The sequence below is a fragment of the Alternaria ventricosa genome (genome assembly GCF_023758065.1).
Source record: "Alternaria ventricosa strain BMP 2768 chromosome Unknown scaffold_4, whole genome shotgun sequence".
NCBI classification, from domain to species: Eukaryota; Fungi; Ascomycota; class Dothideomycetes; order Pleosporales; family Pleosporaceae; genus Alternaria; species Alternaria ventricosa.
In genome coordinates, this window is record NW_026055684.1 from 1,855,882 (window position 1) to 1,870,805 (window position 14,924).

The 14,924-nt window shown below is 54.4% G+C and overlaps 8 protein-coding genes across 8 annotated transcripts; 4 read left to right on the forward strand and 4 right to left on the reverse strand.

The window, feature by feature from the left end:
- Positions 1 to 47: 47 nt before the first annotated feature.
- J4E93_003285 (uncharacterized protein) lies at positions 48 to 1,367 on the forward strand (the record flags this gene model as incomplete). The annotated part of the gene is made up of 1 exon (XM_049341225.1): positions 48 to 1,367. One exon carries the CDS (start codon positions 48 to 50, stop codon positions 1,365 to 1,367), a length of 1,320 nt encoding a protein of 439 aa, XP_049202107.1.
- Positions 1,368 to 1,853: 486 nt separating this feature from the next.
- On the forward strand, positions 1,854 to 3,149 carry J4E93_003286 (uncharacterized protein; the record flags this gene model as incomplete). The annotated part of the gene is made up of 2 exons (XM_049341226.1): positions 1,854 to 1,861; positions 1,898 to 3,149. The coding sequence occupies 2 exons, from the start codon at positions 1,854 to 1,856 to the stop codon at positions 3,147 to 3,149; spliced, it is 1,260 nt and encodes a 419-aa protein (XP_049202108.1).
- A 29-nt stretch (positions 3,150 to 3,178) lies between these two features.
- J4E93_003287 (putative secondary metabolism biosynthetic enzyme) lies at positions 3,179 to 4,425 on the reverse strand (the record flags this gene model as incomplete). Its single annotated transcript, XM_049341227.1, has 3 exons — positions 3,179 to 3,716; positions 3,790 to 4,200; positions 4,265 to 4,425. 3 exons carry the CDS (start codon positions 4,423 to 4,425, stop codon positions 3,179 to 3,181), a joined length of 1,110 nt encoding a protein of 369 aa, XP_049202109.1.
- Positions 4,426 to 4,807: 382 nt separating this feature from the next.
- Positions 4,808 to 6,139, forward strand: J4E93_003288 (uncharacterized protein; the record flags this gene model as incomplete). The annotated part of the gene is made up of 1 exon (XM_049341228.1): positions 4,808 to 6,139. The coding sequence occupies one exon, from the start codon at positions 4,808 to 4,810 to the stop codon at positions 6,137 to 6,139; it is 1,332 nt and encodes a 443-aa protein (XP_049202110.1).
- Positions 6,140 to 6,557: 418 nt separating this feature from the next.
- J4E93_003289 (uncharacterized protein) lies at positions 6,558 to 7,217 on the reverse strand (the record flags this gene model as incomplete). Its single annotated transcript, XM_049341229.1, has 2 exons — positions 6,558 to 7,097; positions 7,164 to 7,217. The coding sequence occupies 2 exons, from the start codon at positions 7,215 to 7,217 to the stop codon at positions 6,558 to 6,560; spliced, it is 594 nt and encodes a 197-aa protein (XP_049202111.1).
- A 467-nt stretch (positions 7,218 to 7,684) lies between these two features.
- On the forward strand, positions 7,685 to 8,974 carry J4E93_003290 (uncharacterized protein; the record flags this gene model as incomplete). The annotated part of the gene is made up of 1 exon (XM_049341230.1): positions 7,685 to 8,974. One exon carries the CDS (start codon positions 7,685 to 7,687, stop codon positions 8,972 to 8,974), a length of 1,290 nt encoding a protein of 429 aa, XP_049202112.1.
- An 83-nt stretch (positions 8,975 to 9,057) lies between these two features.
- J4E93_003291 (uncharacterized protein) lies at positions 9,058 to 9,833 on the reverse strand (the record flags this gene model as incomplete). The annotated part of the gene is made up of 4 exons (XM_049341231.1): positions 9,058 to 9,332; positions 9,381 to 9,432; positions 9,483 to 9,563; positions 9,624 to 9,833. The coding sequence occupies 4 exons, from the start codon at positions 9,831 to 9,833 to the stop codon at positions 9,058 to 9,060; spliced, it is 618 nt and encodes a 205-aa protein (XP_049202113.1).
- Positions 9,834 to 11,383: 1,550 nt separating this feature from the next.
- On the reverse strand, positions 11,384 to 13,069 carry J4E93_003292 (uncharacterized protein; the record flags this gene model as incomplete). The annotated part of the gene is made up of 1 exon (XM_049341232.1): positions 11,384 to 13,069. The coding sequence occupies one exon, from the start codon at positions 13,067 to 13,069 to the stop codon at positions 11,384 to 11,386; it is 1,686 nt and encodes a 561-aa protein (XP_049202114.1).
- Positions 13,070 to 14,924: the final 1,855 nt, after the last annotated feature.

Sequence of the window (14,924 nt, forward strand, 5' to 3'; positions counted from 1 at the left end):
CTTTGCTGATGAGAGAATGAATGCGCAGAGCGACCAACATATCCCAAATGATCGGCGGTCGAGTGGTACAGGGGATTGGAGCAGCAGGAGTCGCCGTCCTCTGCGAGATTATCATCTGCGACTTGGTACCGCTTCGAGAGAGGGGAACCTACATGGGCGCCGTGTTTGGCATGGTCGGTCTCGGTGCTGCTCTTGGTCCTTTCTTTGGCGGACTGCTCGTGAGTTACAGCACCTGGCGCTGGGCTTTCTACATGGCTCTTCCCATCGGCGGCGTTGCGGTCGTACTGCTATTCGCCTTTCTGAAGGTCAAATACGACAAATCTCAGACTTGGGCCACCAAGGCTTCGAGTCTCGACTGGCTGGGCAACGCACTTTTCGTCAGTGGTTGTGCCCCGGTCCTACTTGCCGTTAGCTGGGCAGGAGGCAGATATCCATGGTCATCTTACCAAGTCCTCGTACCGCTCTTGCTTGGTTTGGCCACATTGGGGGGCTTCATCGTACTCGAAGGCAATGCTCGCCTGACGCCAAATCCCATCATGCCACTCCATCTTTTCGGTAACTCCATGAGCCTCATCGTCTTCCTCCTCGCCTTTCTCCACGGTATTGTCACTATGTGGGCGCTTTACTTCCTCCCAGTATACTTCCAAGGCGTTCTCGCAGTAGATGCATACAAGGCCGGCATCTATCTTCTTCCCACCATCCTCGCACTTCTCCCAGGCGCTATCGGCGGCGGGTTGCTACTCAGCAAGTTCGGTCGCTACAAGCCCATTCTCGCCACTTCCTTCGCCTTAATCGTCATCGGGTTTGGCGTATTCACGCTTCTGGATGAGTCGTCGAGTGCAGGCGCGTGGGTGGGCTTCCAGGTGATTGAATCCTTTGGCGCGGGCTTCGGCATGGGGGCCATGCTCCCCGCGCTACTAGCCTCTTTGAGCGACAAGGATACAGCAGTAGCGACGGCCACGTGGGGCTTCATGCGAAGCTTCGGCGTTTTGTGGGGCGTGGCCATCGCCGGTACCACCTACACCAACCGCGCTGCGCAGCTGGCTCGCTCAGGTGCCATCAGCGACAAGATGGTAGCTGCTCAATTTATGACGGGCGGCGCATACGCGGCAGCCGAGGTCGACTTCCTTGACACGCTGTTCGCTCAGGTGCGTGCGCAAGTAATATCTGTACAGAGCACCGCGCTCCAGCGATCATGGCAGGTTGCCATCGCCTTTGGTGGAGTGGGCTTCATTGCTGCTGCTTTGCTGAAGCAGGTGCCGCTTAGAAGGGAGAACGACACTGAATTTGGCATGACAGACAGTAAAGACAAGCCCACCGAGGAGGAAGCGAAAGGTGCAACAAAGGCTGAGGCTCCAGCATCGTGATTCTATTACCTGAATGCCAACAGAATGGGATTTGATAGACCAAGGCGAACCCAGCGCTAGCTACAGGTATCGAAGATTGCGGGAAACTTCCCTGCTTCGATGCAAGCCACCGCATACATAGAATCTTTCCAAGCGGAACGAACATTTAGATCCACCGCTCAACGATGTGCTAGTAACAACGATTAGTTGATATACAGAGTTCCAGAGCTTCAAATCAAAGTACACGAGGCAGAATGCATCGCGTGCCACCGTGAACTCCAAAGGACGGCTACTACGCTCCTTCACACGCACCTCGACATGGCCCGGGTTTAAAGTGGGACGATGGCTGCTGATTGGCTAACCACAAACCCTCCTCGGGGGGTTTCCCCACGTGACTAATTCACGCAACAACAGTCAGCCGTGCCTGGTCAAATCATACGAAATCTCTCCTTTAACTCGGTTGGGTTGCATTCCCATTTCCGCGCCTATCTAAGCACTACACCAACTATGCACAAGTCCGCAGTACGCCGCTCCGCATGCGACCAGTGCAGAGCAAAGCGGGTTCGATGCCTTCGAGCCCAAGACAGCACGGCGGCGTGCGCTCGCTGCTGCTACATGGGCGCGCAATGCGTAACAGGCGCCGCCGGTCACCCTGGAAGACCGCCTAAGCAGCGTCATGCCGTCGCCTCGCCCAGAGCCCAACGCACGTCGACGTTGCGAGATGTCAACCACGAAAACGCTCATGCAACTGCGACGTCAATGGTTCCCACGCCTACAAAAGCGAATGAATCCGCCATGCACCTCCCTTCGCCAAGAGACCCTGCTGCTCATGAGCCTTTACCAGATTTCTGGGGTGCGACGGGCGATATCTCCGCTTTCTTCGACTCTTATCCCTCTTCGATGGATCAAAGTCCTATGTCGGGGGAAGACAGCGTCTCCCTAGCGGATCAGCTTGGCACTACATCGCAGTATCAGGGGTTCCTAGGTGCAAACGATGAATTCGACATGATGCTTCGTATGGACGAGGTTCCTAGCACTGGTCTTGATTCGAATATCGGCCCGCTGCTTGATCGTGGGGAGATTTCCCAGGACCCAACGCCACTACCGCAATTCTCCACCGCCGCAAGCTCTCTAGTAATGTTCCGAGAGGAGATAGACCAGCGCATCGCGACAATCGACACATACTACTCAAATGCTACCAAAGTTCAACAGCGTTGCAAGGATGAGGCTGCGGGAAGAGATGTCGAGAATCCAGCAGCTTTACTCCTGACATGCACCAAAGAGTTCACCGGAATTATCCAAAACCTTACGCCAGCGAGGCAGATACACATGCAGACCGAAAATACACTAAACACAGAAACCCTACTCCTAATTTTGTCTAGCTACCTGGCGTTGATGAGGCTCTTCGACTCCCTATTCCAGCGCATCCACAAATATCTCTGCCAGGTTTCTCCAGAATCGTACAAGACCATCAAGGTCAAGTCGGTACTCCGCATTGGCGGTGTCTCTGCGCTTCAAGACATGCCCCTCAAGGCGTATGCCATAGGCATTCTAGACGCAATCCAGGGTCAGGTACAAACACTAGAGTGTTGCATGGGGATTCCAGCAGAATATTGTCTCTCAGGCGAGGCAGTTACCTCATCCACCGCCACCGCTTCGGGTATTTTCTCCAGTGCGCAACGACTCCGGCTGTTTTGGACCGTTATGGCACAGGAGGATGTCAAGTCACTGCATGGAAGCAGCTCGTACGTAGAGTCGATACGAGCCAGTATCAAGGAGTCAATGACATTTCTTGACGACTAGATCAAGTCGGAATGGGCTATCATTACTATCTAATAGTCATACAAAGGATATACTAGCTTCTGCGCTGAGACTTCCTTACGTTGCAAGACTCCCAGTCCGTCAATGACCTTGGCTAATCCGCCCGGGTTGATCTGCATGGGATGTGGCTTCAATCTTTTGGAGTCGAGCAGGGCGGCGAAGCGCTTGATCCACCCATGAAGCCAGTCATGCAGCTCAGGGTTTGCCTTGCGATAGTATCCTCCTGGTAATTCCAACTCTAATCCGGCCACTTCCAAACCCATGACCCAGCTTGGCTTGACAGCCTTCCTCATTGTGGCCATCAGTTCATCCGGCAGAAGCTCAAACCCGATGTATCTACCACCACCACGCCCAATAGCCGCGTAGCACTGGCGGATAGACCTCGCTTCGGTAATGATATCTAGTGCATATTCCAGCGAGTTCTTGGTGTATGCTCGTATATCTTCCCCACACGTTGCCGAGTGGTAGTCAAACGCCTTTTCGGCTCCATATTCTTCCACAAGCTTGAAGTTCTTGGGAGAGCAGGTCGTGATGACTCGATAGCCCGACCTACGAATACGTTAGATCAACCATCATACGCGCACGACACTTCGCAGTGAAAGGGAAACAATGGGTCACTCACATCTTCAACAGCTGCATGGCAAAGGTTCCACTGGCGGTGGATCCGCCATAGACGAGAACAAATTTGGAGTCTGAAGTCGGCTCCTCGGGCGTTCCAGGCAGCTTCATCTCCCACCAGAGCGCCATTCCCACGCTACTGGCCACAGCGCACCCTATCGAAGCCGCCTGCTCCCAAGAGAAGTGGTCGGGAACACGCCACAGGTTGTCAGGCTTCTCCGCAATGTAGTCAGTGAATGCACCCGACCAGGGTCGTCGAGCCTGAGAGGCCATCTGAGCGCCAGCAACGCGGTCGCCAATTTTCAGGCCGCCAGGGGTATTGGAAACAGCGTCGCCAACGCGCACGACCGCGCCTGAGAAGTCGCAGCCGTCGACCGTGTTGGGACAATGTATTCGGGCTGGCATCTTGTAGTCGCTAAAGGGGTAGACGTACAAAGTCAGTATATGTCTTACATGCACTGCGTACAGCCGCGACTTACCAGTGGTTGACTGCCACTGCACTCACCTTGATGAGTACATGGTCAGGTGACATGGTTGGCATGGGCAGGTCAGTGCGGAGGTCAAAGGCCCCAGGTGTCGTAGCTGACTGCACGACAGCCTGCCGCAATGGGGGTAGCGCTGAGAGAATTGATATTGCCATTGTCTGGTACTCTGTAGAGAAGTGCAGTCCCAGTATGCCGATTCCCTTGGATTCGTGGCATGCCCAAGATGCAGCTCACTGCTTTTCACTCTGATAGTAAGCTTACTACATTTTGTCTGCCCAGGCGGACGGAGCTCTAGAGTGGCAGCTATTGGCGCTCTTCGGGAGTTCGGATGTTAAGAAAAGGGAGTCGGGACTTTCCAGAGTTGGCGAAATGCATATCATGGGTTCTCGGGACTTTTGCAGTGCTTGTCAGAAAGCGCGACACCTAGAATGTATGCTCGACCCGTATAATGCAGGTAACAGGTGAGCGAAGTCCGTCATCTCAGCCAACTTACTACCGTAATTAGGTACTAGCTCAACCCCCAGTACTATGTCGAAGATGTTTGGCGGCATCGTGTCTACGACCCTCATCCTTGCGTCGTTCTTCTCTCTCTTCACCGCCGCAAACCTGCATCAGCTACCTCTAGGTTCCTCGGAATTCCCCATTGATGACGACCTGAACCCAAACTGGGACGACGAATCCTGTACCATTAGCAGGAGCACAGCTTTCGAAGTGCTCGACGGTCCCAACAGCTTTTCCTCATCTCCATCTGACCCCATCAACTCGATCAAAATCAGTCCACTCATCAATAAGACCAACTGGGAACAATGGGAATTCGATGGCATGTCCCACACGGGCGTTTCTCTCTTGGCGATAATGTTCTCACGCGACTATTCGATGCACTACTTCGGCAGAGGCAACCTACGAGTGGACTTTTTCGCCAACACTGGGGATGGCAAGCACCACAAGATGCTCGAGTACCTCGAAGAATCTACCATACTGGACTGTCCTGGCTATACCTACGGTGTCTGGAATAGTACGGGTAAATCGTACTCGTTCTATACCACCAAGGACCTCAAGTACAGCAAGCTCGTATTCGATTCGCCAGGCATACGCGGCACATACAAGCTATCAGCCACCACGCCCCCAGTTCACGCCGACGGTTCGACACCAAGTTCAGAGGGCGAGAACGTAGCAGACGCCACGCTACTCTCACCCGACCTCTACTACAGCCAGCCTGTCGCCGGTGGAGAGGTAGTCATGGACAGTGTTCTTGGAGCGGGACAGAAGCTATCATTCAGCGGTAGAGGCGGCTCAACCCGTCTCTGGGCCAAAGATGGCTGGCTTCCGTTAACGGAGAGCTGGGTAGCTCTACGTCTCTGGGCAGGGCCCTACACCATCGCCTACTGGCACGTGGTATCACGCGTGGGCGAAGACCTGGGCAAGAAGTTCACCTCGGCCGTACTGTTCTACAACGACGAGCTTCTAGTAGGCACGCGCGTTGGCAACGTCTCCGAGACCGAGGACTACTTTCTCGACGCGTACAACAGTGGTGGCGAATGTGGAGGGTCGTATCACGACAATAATACCGGTGGTATCTTTGAGTTTGTGTCGCCGGCTCAAGGCAAGAAGTGGCGGTTCGAGACCCAGCACATGTTGATGTGGTTTGAGCTAGGCATCGGTGAAGGCCTGGGTATGAGTGACTTTGCGGACCGCGTTGTTGGCGGCGAAGTTGGTGGGCCGCAGTATGAAGGGCGCGGGTTAACGGAGCAGGCTAAGTTTCCACTATACATTCCTCAATGGGTTGTTTGGCTCTTGTATGGTGTGGGATTCTTGGGGACGAAGAAGGACTATGCCGTTGACTTTGTCAGGGCCTGGTCCCCGTGGTAAATGTGCTAGGAGACCTGATGACTGGTGGCGGACAAGTATTGCTGTAGGCTGGGATAACTTGGGCGTGCGATGCTAGATAGGTTGGGTGGGTATATACCGTATGGAGTGTGGTAATACTTTAATGCCACTTTGCCATCTCCTATTGCAACATCAGTGTTCTTGCCGTACCGGTTTGGAACTGGGCACTAGCGTGTCTGGTACGTCATGATGACGTAGCTCGGCGACCTAACGGCCCTTGCTGTAATGATCCCCTACATGATGAGCAGCAATGGTCTGGACTCACGAACATGAGTTAGGAGAACGATTGACATACCGAAGCCTTTGGGTCGCATGGTAACAAATGGATTACAATCAAGAAGTACAGAATAACGGCGTCGAGTAATTAGACACCTGAGTTTGGGTGAAGGCAACGAACCTTTCATTTACCATCATCTCTGCCCTTCCAATCATACCAAGCCATGCAATAAACCGCCTGACCCCCTTTCTTCAACCCCATGACTCTCAAAAGCCTTCTCTCTCCATTCAGCATACCAAACCCCCAAATCTGTTCCATAACCCACCCCTTCGTCTGATGCACAACGAGATCGAAAAGATGTTCCTCCTCACCCTCCTTCCCCTCCCGTAGAAAATCCTTCGTCAACAACGCATCCAGCGGCTTACCATCATACCCTGTAGCAGTATCAAGACAGATCATGCGAGTCCGAGCAGAAGATGTGCCGAACAGAGACGAGGAATGGAGTTTTTCTCGTCCGTCTAGCCATCGTGTCTCCGTCTCTTCGCTAAGTCCGGCGATTGCGACGGAGGCGGCTTGGGTGAAGATCATGGTTGGGACGCCGGCTTCGTCGACCGAGTGGGCGATTCTCATGGATAGCGTGGCAAGGCTGATTACTTTGCGGATTATCCACGGGATGCCTTGGAAGACGAAGGCGGGGTCGAGCGAGTCGGATAAAGTTTTGTTCTACGGATGTTAGTGGTGGTTGCACGGATTGGGGAGACGACGTAGGGGGTGTCTGGGTTGACTTACTAGCAACCAGGAACCTGCGAGGTCATGCATCGTTACTTCTGAAGGGGCAGCCATCTTCGTTTGGGTATGAGCTTGTTTGATTCGACTTGGCCGGTGAAATGGAGAAAATGGCAATAAGAACCAAGAATGAAAAGATCAGAGATGATTCCGAAACTTCGTCGACGTGTTGCACATGTCAACTGCGTGAAGGGACTGGCCGGACATGTAAAGTGCCGTTTGCGAAAGTCCCGAATTCGGCAATGCACGACAGGCAGGACAACGAACTCAGTAGTGCCGTGTCAGCACCGAATCGGAACTTGCAAAAAAGCTCGAAATCAATCGGGTGTGTAGCTAAGGTACCGAAGCAGTTCGAGGCCCGCCAAATCGTTGCGAAAAAAAGTACCTGCGGATACTTCGACAGGACGCTTCAGTTTGTCAAATAGAGAAGCGACCAAATTCATCATCTGCTAGTATCACACAGGTCCACAGTACCAACAGAGCAATCCCAAAACAGCGCGCATCGACCTCGCGCAAAACCAACCATGTTCAAATTCTTCAACAACCCCGTTCTCGACTTCGAATTAACCCGCCTCCTCGGCAGCACCTCCGCCGGCGGCTGCGATACAGCCGAGTTTCTAACCGCGGCCAGCAAGATCAAGAAAAACGACCCAGAATCCTGGCACTCGGCGTGGAAAGAACAAGGAGAGCGGGCTGAAGCAATCGCAGAGGATGCTGCTAAGAATGGGCTAAACGCCATGGCGAAGAACGGGTACCTGCGCGCGTCGAACTATTTCCGCGCTGCTTCGTACCTGTTCCTCAACGATGATCCGAGGGTTGTGCCGTTATCGGAGAGGTCGGTTGAGGCCTTTGTACGTGCGACAGCTTTTATGAATGGGGAGGTTAGGCTGGTGGATGTACCGTATGAGAAGGGTGTCAGTATGCCGGCGTACTTGTACCTTCCTCCTCCAGAGGCGAGACTGCCGGGCAAGATACCACTTCTGCTTTACTTCAGCGGTGCTGATTCTACGAAAGAAGAGCTGCATTTCCTATTCGGTTACACGGGCCCGCAGCTGGGCTATGCCCTGCTTCTACTCGAGGGCCCGGGACAGGGTTTACTGTTGAAGAAGTCGGGGGTTCCTCTTCGGCCTGACTTTGAGGTCGTCGCAGATAAGGTGTTGGGGTTCCTTGAGGACATGGCCCGATCGCAGCCGGAGTTGCAGTTGGATCTGAAGAGGATTGCTGTTGCGGGCGCTGTCACTGGGGGCTACTTTGCTCTGCGCGCAGCCACCGACGCCCGTGTCAAGGCATGCGTGTCCATTGACCCGTTCTTCAGCATGTTCGATCTTGCGATGACACGAGTGCCGCAATCCTTCGTCAGGCTTTGGAAGGGTGGTTGGGTCACCAAGGAAATGTTCAACTTGATCGCGAGTTTGCAGAGCTGGTGGAGTTTCCAGATAAGGTGGGAGTTAGGCCTAGGTGTGAGTAGCATGGGTGTTGATTCGCCCGGTGTGATGCTGCGACGCCTCGAGGACTTCTCTTTGGACACTAAGAAAGATGGAAAGATCCTGAACAGGGTCACGTGTCCAGTCCTTCTTACGGGACCGGGTGGGGGTGCCGAGATGTACTCTTCCGCAGAAAGTGGGGCAGTCAAAATCCACAAGCTACTCACCAAGGTGCCGGAAGGAAGTAAGGAACTCTGGACTCCGGCGGAGCCAGCGGATGGCGGGTTGTCGGCTAGCATTGGAGCCTGGCCTTTGTTAGCCCAGAGAAGCTTCTTGTTCCTAGACAAGCATTTTGGGATCGACCGGAAGATAGTGTCGGAAAGCAAATGATTTACTGAGAACTTCGGCGTCTTGTCATAGGTGAAATGCGATGGGACTTGTTTCTATTGCGTTGCCGTACTCAGTACTCGCATCTACTCCTTCGCTCCGTGCACAAACAGTCTCTTGCCTTGCACTTCCTGGAACTTCTTCTCGCCGGGCTCGCCTGCGCGTCCACCAAAGACCAGCTGACCCCTAAGCTTCCACTCTAGGGGAATGCTCCATTCCTGAGCAGCCTTTTGGTCGATAATGGGGTTGTAGTGTTGAAGGTTGGCACCAAGGCCCTCGGCTTCCAAGGCGACCCAGAGAGCGTACTGGTGCATGGCGTTCGTGTGTTCAGACCAGTCGCCAAAGTGATGGGCATAGAGAGCTACGATGGATGTGAGCATGAGCTAGATGGATAATTGAGATCACTTACGGAAGGCCTTGCGGAGACCCTCGACTGGCTCGGGGTCTTCATAACAGAGAATCTGAGAGTATCTTGTTAGATAGTGTCTGTTAATACAATACATGCACCTACTGTTCCCTTCGCTGCCTTGAACCCTCCAATCTTCTGCTCAGTCTTGGGGAACTGCTCTTCAGGAGTGAGGGGTTTCAGGACCTATTCTGTATTTAGTACAACAATCTACACCTCGCATGGAGTCCTCCGGAAAGTACGAACCTCAAGGACAAAGTCCCAGAACTTCTCATGGTCGTTGTTCAGAAGAATGACCAGACGGGTGCTCTGAGAGTTGAAAGATGAAGGGACATGAAGAAGAGCCTTCTCAGCAATATCAGTGATCTGCTTGTCGGAGATGGGCGACTCCTTGTTGAGCTGGTAGTATGTGCGACGCTCAATGACAGCGTCGAAGAAAGACTTCTGGGTAGACATGGTGCGTGATGTTGTTGGAGAGGCTGGATGGATGCGAAGAGCAGATGTTGGGGATGGAGAGAGCAGCGACGATGCGCTTTTGTATCCACCGCCGACCCACGCACGATGCCTAGCGGCGCGGAGGCTATTTCTAACAACCTGCGCCATCGACTCGGACAGGTATAGCGGCGTAGATGTTACAGACGCGTCGTGACTATGGTAGGTCGGCAGTTTCAAAGCAGGCATCACATGCTGCAATAACAAGGCGAGGAATAGGCCCGTTATCAGACCTGTCAACAGCGAGCGCGGGGCAAAGGGAGGCATGACGTGATCACAACAACGGCACTCCGGACTTAATGCCAATGCTGAGAAAGCTGCTTGATCATGATAACCTTTTGACTCCTGAAGATCGTCCGTATAGTGAAATCTGTAGCTAACGGTATGCCGGGTGCGGGAGTCCGTGGTACCGGAGGATTTGCAATCGATCAGTCAGCCGCGCTTGGCGCTGCGCATTGATTCCGCGCGTGGGGCTTCAGTCAAATCGTGGCCCTCATCCAAATCGAGGACCTTCTACAAACATCTCCTGAACAGTCCGCGTCCAGCTGAATCTTTCACAAGCAAAGTTAAGGTAGGATCGCAGGGTTATCTTCTTCACTCCCATGGAGAAGAGGCGAAACGCTGGTTGAAAAGATCTGCTGTGACCCAGGTATCTAGGCATTACACTGCATAGCTATCGACACACCGCAGCTTGAACTTTTGCTTCAAACTTTCAAGTCGACTTTTATGGACTACTACCGGGTTCCCATATTTTCACTAACTAATCTTACGCACAAGCATGGAATTGAACACTGTGGAAGATTACAAGGCCGTAATATTGACGCCGAGGCAGACCCGTAGAGAAGAGAAAGCACCTGCTGTGACACCAGTATGCCACGGAACTCAACTGATGAATGTACCTAGTGAAAAGAGCTCCGAGATTGATTGCGGTTCATGGCTTGGAAAGAACCCGCGGCGAGCCACAGCAACACAACAACGTCCCACTATCATACTCGGCAGGACAGGGCTAGGAATGCACGCGTTTTAGGGATTCATAATAGTAGCGACAAGCTTGACATGCAGTTCCTGGCACGTGATGGAAAAAGGACATGCTTGAACTCTTCGCCATACTCCAAGATATAACCAGTTCCTCAAGAAGATCCAAGGTAACAAGGGGCGAAGGTAGGCGCAAGGCCAAGGCAATGCGTACTATTGCAACGAAAAGAAAGACCGTTCTCCATACTCCGGGACAATGATAAAACAAGCAAATCGCACAAGGGGGAATCATCGCTGTATGCTGCAAAGAGAGCCACACCCACTGGGCATGATAGCCCTGGACACCCCGCGCCAGTACCCATGCCCGTGCGTTAATGAAGCCAAATACAACCCAAACGACTCAACACCTTGCCATGATTGAAAGGACAGGATATAGTGGCAACAATAAATGAAGACCGAACATGCAAACGCTCCTCGATGAGCTCCCTCAACTCCTCAATCATGACTCATAATGGCATAACAAATGTCTGTTGGTGTCTCTAGCGCCCCATCATGTAAGTGGAATAGCCCGAGAAGCCGTTCCCGGCACCACTGGAGGCAAGAGGCTGGCGCATAGCACCTGCCATGTCATTGTGGCCCATGCCAAAGCCACCATTGGAGTACATACCAAAGCCAGAGCTGTTGTTGGAATGTACTGTGGTGGACAGGCCTGGAGGCACTGACAAGCCAGGCGGTGGGCCCGTAGCCGTAGAGAAGCCTGGCGGGCCTGCGGCACTACTGCCGAATCCCGAGAGAGGTGTAGAAGGGGCAATGGCAGACTGTGGGCCCATGACTGAGTTTTGGCCACTACGCACACCCAAGGGGTTCTTCGAGAAGCTCAGTCGGATGCCACCCTTGACGCTGTTGTGGAGCATGTATCCATAGAGCTCATTCAGAGCCTTGGTAGCAAAGGATGTGTCTTCGAATTCGACAAAACACATGGGGCCATTCTGCTTGGTGCGGAAACAGAGTCTCTTGTATCCACGCTGCTTGGAAAAGACAGCCTTGAGTTCATCTTCCGAGGTGTCCATGGGAAGATTGCCCACGTAAAGAGTGTTGCATGGTGGGTTTTGATCAGCGGGGTTTACTGGGGGATAAGTGGGCCGCGCGAAATGCTGCGTATACTGCTGGTAGCCTGTATTAGGTCCGCTGCTCAGTGCGGAGGGAATGCTATGTGGTGACAAGGCTGACAAGGCTGGGCCGGGGGACTGCATGTTGGATCCAGAACGCGGAGAAGCAAAGTTGGATAGAGGCGGGGACGTGGCATTCGTCACGCCGTTTGTGTTTAGAGAAAGAGATCCGAAGCGCTGTATGGGAATGGAAGGGGTATGGGGGTTGGTAGCGCGACGCTGCATGCTGGAGTGCATTGGCGGGCCACCCGTGGCATATCCAATCGACTCGTTAAGCAGGCCATCGTCGTCGTCGGCGTCTTCATTGATGACCGACTTGCCCAGATTGCGGCTCGTGAAGGAGGTGTTGACGGGGGATGTCGGCGAGAAAAGGTTGGTGACCGGGAACTCTCCGTTGCCAAGACCTGGGGTCCCGTTGGGTGGGGACATGTTCTCCATGTTTTGGAAGGTGCCGTTGTATCGCGATGACTGCCGGGCGTTGATAGTCGCGCCGCTCATGGCGCTTGTGCCAGACGGTTGTCGCGCCGGCGTGCTGTCGACTGTGTTGCGGCGGGAGCCGATTGCGCCAGGCGATGCGTCCTGCGTCAGCTCGACGACCAGCGTCGCATCGTTGGTTGCATTGCGCTTTCCGTCGAGGAGGTGACGCGCTTCTTTTGCGCCGTCGAGCGTCTGGAAATGCGCAATGGCAGATGCGAAACCCTTGTCGTCGGCATGTCTGGACGGTGGGAGGATCTCGCAGTCGATCAGGTCCTTGGCGAACAGCAGGATGTTGCGCACGGCATCGCGATCGCTGCTGCTCGGGAGTTTGCGCAACAGAATGGAGTAGCGCGCGTGGTTCGCGGGGCTCTTGTCGAGGGGCCTGCGCTCTCCGACGGCTCCCGGCATGGCGTACATGTGCGGTGCGAAGATGTCGGCCGTCATGGTGTTGTGGGATGCAAAGGGCTTGGGCGGCGACGACGAGGTGGAGCTACTGTGGGAGCCGTGAGAGCCGTGGGGGAAGGGGCTGTTGGACAGGTTCGAGGGGCTTGTGCTGCTGGGACTCGGCCGGGCGGCCATGGCGGCCTTTGTCTTGACGGCGGTGCGGCGGGTGTGGCTGCGACAAAGGACGCGGCGGCGCAGAAGAATTGCGCGTCGGCGGCGGTCAAGATGGCGACGATGGTGAGGATGGCGGCAGTGATGGTGTTGGCGACGGCGGCAGCGGCAGCGGGTCCTGGGCAGGTGGTGGGTGTCGGGGGCAGTGGGAGTGGCAGGCAGGGCACAGCGGTCGAGGGCGTGAGCGTGGGCGGGCGGCGGGCCTGGGCGATGCGCGCTGTCGAGGCTCTGGCACACGCAAGAGTCAAGCCAATGGGCGGCAGGGCAGGAATCGCAGGCAGCGGGGGATGCAATGCAGCAGAAGCGGAATTGCGATAGCGGCAGCCTAGCACTTCATCATTCAAGGCAGAAGCAGTGGGCAGGCGCAGGCAATGGGGCGGCTGTGGGAGGGGAGGAGAGGCGGCAGAAGTGCAAGTGAAACCCTCAGGATAGCGTTGACGGGGGCGCGACTGCCCACTTGGTGATGCGCCCAGGGAAGGCGCGTCGGAGCTAATTTGATTACTGTGCGAGTCCTGGATTCGCCCGTCACACAGGTACCCCATCTCGACCACTCGACGACGCGCTGCGCTACACCAGCCTGCTCGATTCCCACGGCGAGACGAGTCTCGTTGGGCTGCTTGCCGTCTTGTTGGCCCTCCGCCTCTTAGCGGCCTCGAGTATAGCCAGGGCTGACTTTAGCCTTTCCCCCATCGTCGTCGCGGCCTGGGCGAGAGAGATCGGCCCCAAGATGCACCGCTTGATCCACGGAACTATCGTTCATCCACGGGCCCCTATCTGCGGGCCAGCAACCAAGGCACGCTGACATTGCACGTCCGGTGTGCTGAGCCCAACCCATCGTCACCCGTCCAAGATGCTTATCCGTCCCAGCGTCTATCAGGCAGACATGCACCATCGGCCTTTTCTGCCAATCACTGTGCCTCGCGCCTAGACTCGGCATGCCGGTACACACCCCGGGCCAAAAGCAAGTTTCGTCGAGTACAGTCAGTCGGTCTGTCCTCTTCTACGCCCTCCATGGCACATGCACAGCGCCGCTGCCCAAGGGTCTGAAGAAACCTATTCTGTGCACCTGTGAGAGGCGCGAAGGCGTTCATTCGCCCATTGCTTCGGCCATGTACCATGCTTCTTTACTGCCTTTGCCCAATCACACGTGTGCTCACCCGTCTTTTTCCTACGCTATCCTTCTGCCCCTCATCCCTGGCTGGCCCCACGAGACATATCAATGGGTTACGATAAATTGTCGTGTCATTCCACACATAATTGTTGAAGTAATCTGTGGCTTCGGGCTAATGGCCGTCACAATCCAAGGCAGAAAGAACGCTTCCAGTATCGCGTGTTGTGGGGAACGTTCCAAGGTCTTGATCAACGTTCGACTAGACCATCGCAGCGATTGGCCTGACTGTCCGGGTCCGCGCAACGTACAAACAAGCTCCGACTGTGAACGCCGTTGGGAATCTCACCTCTCGGGTTCTAGCTAGGATACGCTAAACTTCGGTTGTAGAAATGGTAGTCTCTGTAGCAACAGTTCGCATTCGCTTAAAATGGCATGCCTTATGGTAGGTTGAGTAGCCAATCATCACTGCGTAGACGACGCCACTATTGCCATACGTCACTGTCTTGCGGCCGTAAGTCATACATATCGACCGCACCGGGTCAATCTGCTCAGCACATCTAGCAAATTAACACTACACATCGAGAGTACGATACCTGAAACGCTTTATCTTACTGCAGGCATCTCCAAAAGGGCATTATTGCGACACATACGTCAGACTGTGTGGTAGGACTCGACATACTATAAAGGTAAGCAGAAGACCACGACGAA